The following is a 6,008-nucleotide window of genomic DNA, read 5'->3' as shown; positions in this document are numbered from 1 at the left end:
CCTCCCACCGCCGCGATCCACTCAACACCGTCTCTCCCCCCTCCCCACCTCCCCACCTCCCCACCTCCCCGCCCCCCTTTCTGCCGTGCACTCGGGATTCAGATGCATGGAGGTGCCGGTGATCACATCCACAGTGCTGGATGAGAGGGACGCGGCGGGACGCGGCGGCGCGTCTCCCCGCCCGTGGAGCGGGATGAGCGGCTGCGGGGCGTCCGGAGGGGACACGGATGCGCAAGAGAAAGCAAACTCACGGCGTTGTTGTTACTTTCAAAGTGAGCTGAACAAAGTAACGTTACACGATGTCCAGTGCGGACTGGACGGAGCAACGTTCAACGTACTGTACATTTAAAAAGCACAAAGAAGCTCCTTGTCTGAGCTGTAACTACCACACAGACTCATTTAGTCCTCAATGGTCCATTCGGTTCATTTTGAGAAACCGAAGCCAAAGTGATTTGACTGGTGAGTTTCTTGAAATTGGTCACAATTGAAAGCAAAACACTTTTCTTACACTGAAAATATACGTTTGGTTTGTTCCATCTTGGCAACATTTAGAATGTCCTGCAACCTTTTCTCAATAAAGAAGGAGGAATAATTCTGTATCCAAACGAGAATGTACTAAGCTTTGATTGATTACTAGACAAAGTGTTTCTGAGTTTTGTGGTAGAACGTTATCCATGTTGCCTTCAAGCTGCTCAACGTTCAGAGTGTTCAGTGACTGATTCAGGCCATAAAACCTGACGGCGTTCAAAAGACATCTACTATTCTACAAAGGATGGATCATGATGCCAATGACTTCAATATAAAGGTAGATATCTGCATGTTGATGTTTCGTGGCATCTATGAACCTTCATGTAGTCATGTGACCACAATAAATGATAATATGACCCTCGTCTTTCAACAACGCTAAATAATCATCAGAACAGAAAGCCTTCAACGGTGGAATGAATGTTGGTAAAGAGCCTTTCAGCAGATAAGGAAGGATGTTAATGATGCTGACGTTCTACTTTTGAGGTAAATGAACTTCAGTCTGCCGTCCACAAGGTTGAGCTGTTATGATTCTTGCAACACAGCGATTTCTAAAGATAAAAGTGCCCTGTAAACAGGAGTGATTTTAAACTGTGATGGTGACTGTTACGTAACGCCCGCCGAGAGCCGCTACACGAGGGTCATCGTGGATTAACCCTCCCATCGCAGGATGCAAATCACAGCGTTCGGCCTTCTGCCGTCGACCCCTCCGTGCAGAGAAGCCGAGCTGCACGGCGACGTCTAAAGAGAGATGAGGAGCATCTGAGGAGCATCTCCGGGGTTCCAGCGCTGGTGTCGATTCAACGCGTGAGCCACCTGGACTCATCGACGGAGCACAGCCAGTGCCTTTAAAAGAAGTTTGACAAAAGGGCAGCAGGTGCCCAGAGACCACTTACAACTGAGTTCAGGGTGTCACAGTGAGTGCAGCTGCTGTGTGTGTGTGTGTGTGTGTGTGTGTGTGCACACTCTGGCACAATAATTGAATGTGGCTTTTGCTTTAATGGAAGTCGGTGAGGTGTGGAGAGGCTGCGATAGAGTCAGAACATCCAATCTCCACCAACAGGCATTTGTTGCACACCATTGGACGCGGCTGCTGCGGCGCGCGTGTGCGTGTTTGTGTACCGCTGGGGGTGTAGAATGACATTTTAACTCTTTCCGCAGTTTCTGCACGTCGTCATCGTTCCAGTTCAGTCTCATCCTGAATAATCGCGTGTCTTCTCTGCAAGATACTGAGGGGACAAATCGGTTCATTATACACAGAAATCATCATTTAAAATTGGGATTTGCAGCAGGTTTGTTGCCTCCGGTACGATTGTAGTGTTTCCTTGTATGTGAAGATTCATAATTAGATTCCCAAACACATTAAAAAGGGTCTGTTTTCATCTGGATATTAAACCGTGGTGCTTTTTTATAACCACCAGCAGCACAATGGAGACGTTGTTTAACAGCAGCGAGCTGACTGCTCCGGCAGACGTGTACGAGGTTTAAAAAGCGCATCGCGATTCTACGTTCTGAATAATGACTGAAGGCTACAAAACACCGGTTACGCATTTGAGGCTCAGAAAGAAAATGACATAACGTCTGAGGTCAGCGGGAGGGCAGGAAGGTAAGTAGAGCTCATCATGTCATCTGGGTACGATCACCAGCCGCGCAGAACAACAGAAGCAAAGGAGATAATTACAGCGATTTGTCATCACCAGAGCGATTTCCATCTATTGTCTTTACTGTGGTTTGTTCTCAAAAGGCATAATTATTATAACAGTAATCGCTATCATGAACATTAAATCTCGATTTGCAACCAATTTGTCCTGAACAGAGAGCAGAGGAATGTTCAATGAGGGAATAAAGTGATTGATAATCTCTTATCGGTAGATAACTTGTATCCGCTCCACCAAACTGATAATAACTTTTGCACACTCGGGCTGTTATTCTATCAATCATATCACTCAAAGGAGGTTTGAGCTAATTGTTATGTAATATATCATTTCTACATCATCAGCACAAGGTGAATGCATTTTGGGATCAGTTTTAGTGTCACTTGATAGCCGGTATCAACACTGATCTTATTGTGGTCGGTCACATGACTCAATGAGGTCAAAGAGACCCGCTAAACTTGTTTATAAGCCAACAGGATATTCAGAACAATAACGGGGATTTTGACTTTGGAGCATTTTGTCATCATGAAGCAGCTACAAGTGAAACATTACGTGATCCAGCTGGTTGTGATTTAAGAATCTAACTGCACTGCTTGTGTTGTGCACATTTTATGTCGTAGATTCCCTTTCAATCTCTACTTAAAACCTCAAGTGTCGTGTCACTCTCCTGGGTAATAACCTCGTGTGATTTCATTTTATGGGGAAGAAAATAAATAGGAACCGTAAACATACATTTAAAATGTTTTGTATGATTTAAATGCAGCGACCTCACGTAGAAAGGAAGATAATTATCCTTAAGTGCATTTTGTATGTAATAATGCTCAGCTCATCCTCAATGAGCATTTGACTAGGATGTGTTATATTACGCCCTTTATTCTTTTATTATAATCATTATAATATTATAATGTTCTATAATAAACCCACCATCGCAGAGAAGCTGCTTATAAACATTTCAACATGAAAAAAAACCCCTAAAAATTCTCCCCCCACAATGTCAAGTGTCTTTCTCCGGGGAAAAACCAAGTGAATGACCTCTGACCCCCGATCCTTAAACGTATGCGCGCCTTCCGGGGCGCGACGTCCACGGCCGGTGAGGACGCGTCACCGCGCTGCCCCCTAGCGGCCTCCGTCGGTAGCACGCGGCACCTCGTCGTTACGCGCACTCTGTCACATTAAACGTCCCAGCAGAGCCTCGGGGACCTTATAATAAAAGCTAAATGATGGGTACGCGCACGCTGCGTCCTTCTGCACCACCTGTCCCCCGGTGGACATGTCCCTGGAGCCAGACAGACCTGGGAGCAGCTGCTCGGAGACCTTCACCCCGCGCTCATTCCGCGTCTTCCTGCTTCGGCTGGAGGCTCCGCGTCCTCCTCCAGCGGCCACAGGGACTCTCGGGTTCTCCAGAGGCTGCCGGCGCTGCCAGATGGGAGAAACGACGCAGCAGAAGAACCCCGCCGAGGTCGTCGCGCGGATCCTGAAAGACGCGCCGGGGGCCAGGAATGATCTCCTCGACAACCACGGCAACTTCCTCCGCGTCGCGGATTACTGCGAGAACAACTTTCTCCAGGTGAGTTCCGCTCATAAGAATGCAGGTGTCCTTCAGCAGCACGACGACGGCATCGCGTTTGCGTTTTATTCCTCCGCGAGAATCACTCGATGAGCTTATCGAGGGTTGGTATCTGCAGGCGGAGGATTCCACCAAAGCCGTCGAGGAGGCCAAGGGCTTGGCCGCCCAGGCTCTGGCCAGCGTGTCGTACCAGATCAACGGCCTGGCCTCCACCGTGCTGAGGCTGCTGGACTCCCAGGCCGTGCAGATCCGAGCGATGGAGTCCTCCGTTAACCAGCTGACCCTGGTGAGCTGCTGCTGTTGTCCGTAGAAGAGTGAATCAGATACAAGTTGTTGTGTTAAATGCACACAAGAAATATATTTAATTAGAAAATAGTTACATTGTGGTTTTCATGAATGAATAATCTTGCTTTCGCGTGGAATGCTTGACCTTCAGAACTTGGTGTGTAGATTACCTTGGTTCTTCTTGCAGGTTCTTTCATCTGGTTTGGTGATCCATTGGTTCTATGGTTGAGAGAGGAGGAAGAACCTCCACTGACGGTGACTTTGTTCTTTGCTTCAGGCTTCTGCGATCCACTGCGAGACGGTCGCCAGGAGGGCGATCGGGGCTTCCACCACTCCCAAGAACAAGAGCTGCTCCAAGCTGATGACCCCACCGGCCGCAGGCAGGGAGGCGGAGAGTCGCTACGCCAGGGAGCCAATATCCTACTCCACCCTGGACTCCACTGGCCACTGTTTTGGGGTGAATCTGAAAACCACATTGAACTACTGAACTGAATAGATTTTTTTCTTCTTCTATTAGATTAAGGATGCCCAGGACAACGTCCCCCCCCCCCCCCGGTGGATGTCCAGTGGGGTGTTTGTGGTGTAGAGATGTTTGCTTTCTTACCTTCATCCATCTTCTCCCAACAGCAGCAGGTCCTCGAGCAGCAGGGCAGAAGAGCCGACACCGCAGAGAGCGCTCGGCCTGCTGCAGAGTTCCCCGTGTGCGTAAAGTCCTCCTTCTTCTTCTTCTTCTTCTTCTTCTTATTATTATTATTATTAACACTAAAGTCAAACCACGCTGATCATCTGGGCTCAACGTGTATATTATGGCGACGCGTCTGAAGGGTTTCGCGGTTAAAGAAGCAGTTTGGGGGAAAATGTGAATTCACGTTTGTGCCGAGATGAACGACGCCTCGCTGCTAAATACGAGGCAACGGCGGGTTAGCTTAGCTCACGTTAGCATGAGGACAGGAAACAGCTGACTGATGTCCTGAAGGACACGCTGCGTCTCTGTGGGACTGTTCCTTTAAAGGTCCACGCTGAAGGTCCACTTTGTGCTTGCAGGTCCAGTCTCGGCATCGCGGTGCCTCCACCATCAGTCCCCACCCTGCGGACCGCCTCCAACCCCATCGACGGCAGCCCGCCGCCGCCGTCGCCTCCTCCGCCTCCGGCCGATTTGGACCCCAGTATGCCCGCTCCCCCTCCACCACCACCTCCCCCCTCCGACGCGGACAGCGGCCTCCCACCGCCTCCGGCCTTCTTGACGTCACCCACGGCTCTTCCGCCGCCTCCCCCTCCTCCCCCACCAATGTGTCTGTCAAATGGCTCCTACCCGCCTCCACCTCCACCACCACCGCCGCCCCTTCACACGGGCACCTCTGGTGCGGTGCCACCGCCCCCTCCGCCACCACCTCCCCCAGTATCAGGAGCTGCACTCCCGCCACCACCCCCGCCTCCTCTTCCACCGCCCCTTCACACGGGCACCTCCGGTACGGTGCCACCACCCCCTCCGCCTCCCCCCATGAGACGCTAATGGCCATTGTGTTAATTGTTCTCAGTCGCCGGCTTGCTGCCGATGTGTAAAACGTTCACAGCTGCATGGAAATACTTGCGGGCCGGAGGTCGGCATCGAGCATAAATAAAGAGCTTGGAAAAGTGTGCGTGTGTGTGTGTGTTTGCTGGTTTTGACCTCGAGCGGATTCGTGTGTGTTAAAAAATGATTTTGTTCAGAGGGACAAAGAATCCTGGCTGGAAGTGAAACGTTGAGCTGCAGCTGCAGATTCCTCCGACGTGTTTCAACGACACCTTCACTGCATTCCAACCAAACAAGCTGAAACACACTCTTAGGTTCCACGTCAAGTCCCCCCCCCGACTCCCCCATTACCTTCTATTGTTGTTTAGCTCCATGTTAATCAGTCAAAGTCCATTCAACCCACCGTCATTGTGCTGTGTAAAAATACGTGTTCAAGAATTGGAGCCTGGTCGGGGTTATCAAA

General features: G+C 50.1%; 1 protein-coding gene across 3 annotated transcripts; it reads left to right on the top strand.

Moving 5' to 3' along the window:
- The first annotated feature begins 2,542 nt into the window (after positions 1-2,542).
- Positions 2,543-5,670, top strand: LOC120819302 (uncharacterized). 3 transcript variants are annotated; one of them, XM_040176577.2, is made up of 5 exons: positions 2,543-3,747; positions 3,866-4,033; positions 4,310-4,489; positions 4,666-4,733; positions 5,077-5,670. In XM_040176577.2, the coding sequence occupies exons 1-5, from the start codon at positions 3,451-3,453 to the stop codon at positions 5,543-5,545; spliced, it is 1,182 nt and encodes a 393-aa protein (XP_040032511.2). In that variant the 5' UTR covers positions 2,543-3,450; the 3' UTR covers positions 5,546-5,670. The 3 variants fall into 3 exon arrangements, with proteins under 3 accessions (XP_040032511.2, XP_077958670.1, XP_077958669.1); XM_078102544.1 differs by having other exon boundaries at positions 4,663-4,733; XM_078102543.1 differs by having other exon boundaries at positions 4,660-4,733.
- The last annotated feature ends 338 nt before the right edge of the window (positions 5,671-6,008 follow it).

Source organism: Gasterosteus aculeatus, chromosome 5 (assembly GCF_964276395.1).
Source record: "Gasterosteus aculeatus chromosome 5, fGasAcu3.hap1.1, whole genome shotgun sequence".
In the NCBI taxonomy this organism is placed as follows: Eukaryota; Metazoa; Chordata; class Actinopteri; order Perciformes; family Gasterosteidae; genus Gasterosteus; species Gasterosteus aculeatus.
This window is presented reverse-complemented; position numbering and strand designations above follow the sequence as displayed.

Coding starts and splice junctions, on each gene's coding strand:
- LOC120819302 (XM_078102543.1), top strand. CDS start 3,451: ATGTCCCTGGAGCCAGACAGACCTGGGAGCAGCTGCTCGGAGACCTTC. Junction 3,748..3,865: donor GCGAGAACAACTTTCTCCAG/GTGAGTTCCGCT, acceptor TGGTATCTGCAG/GCGGAGGATTCCACCAAAGC. Junction 4,490..4,659: donor CCACTGGCCACTGTTTTGGG/GTGAATCTGAAA, acceptor TTCTCCCAACAG/CAGCAGGTCCTCGAGCAGCA.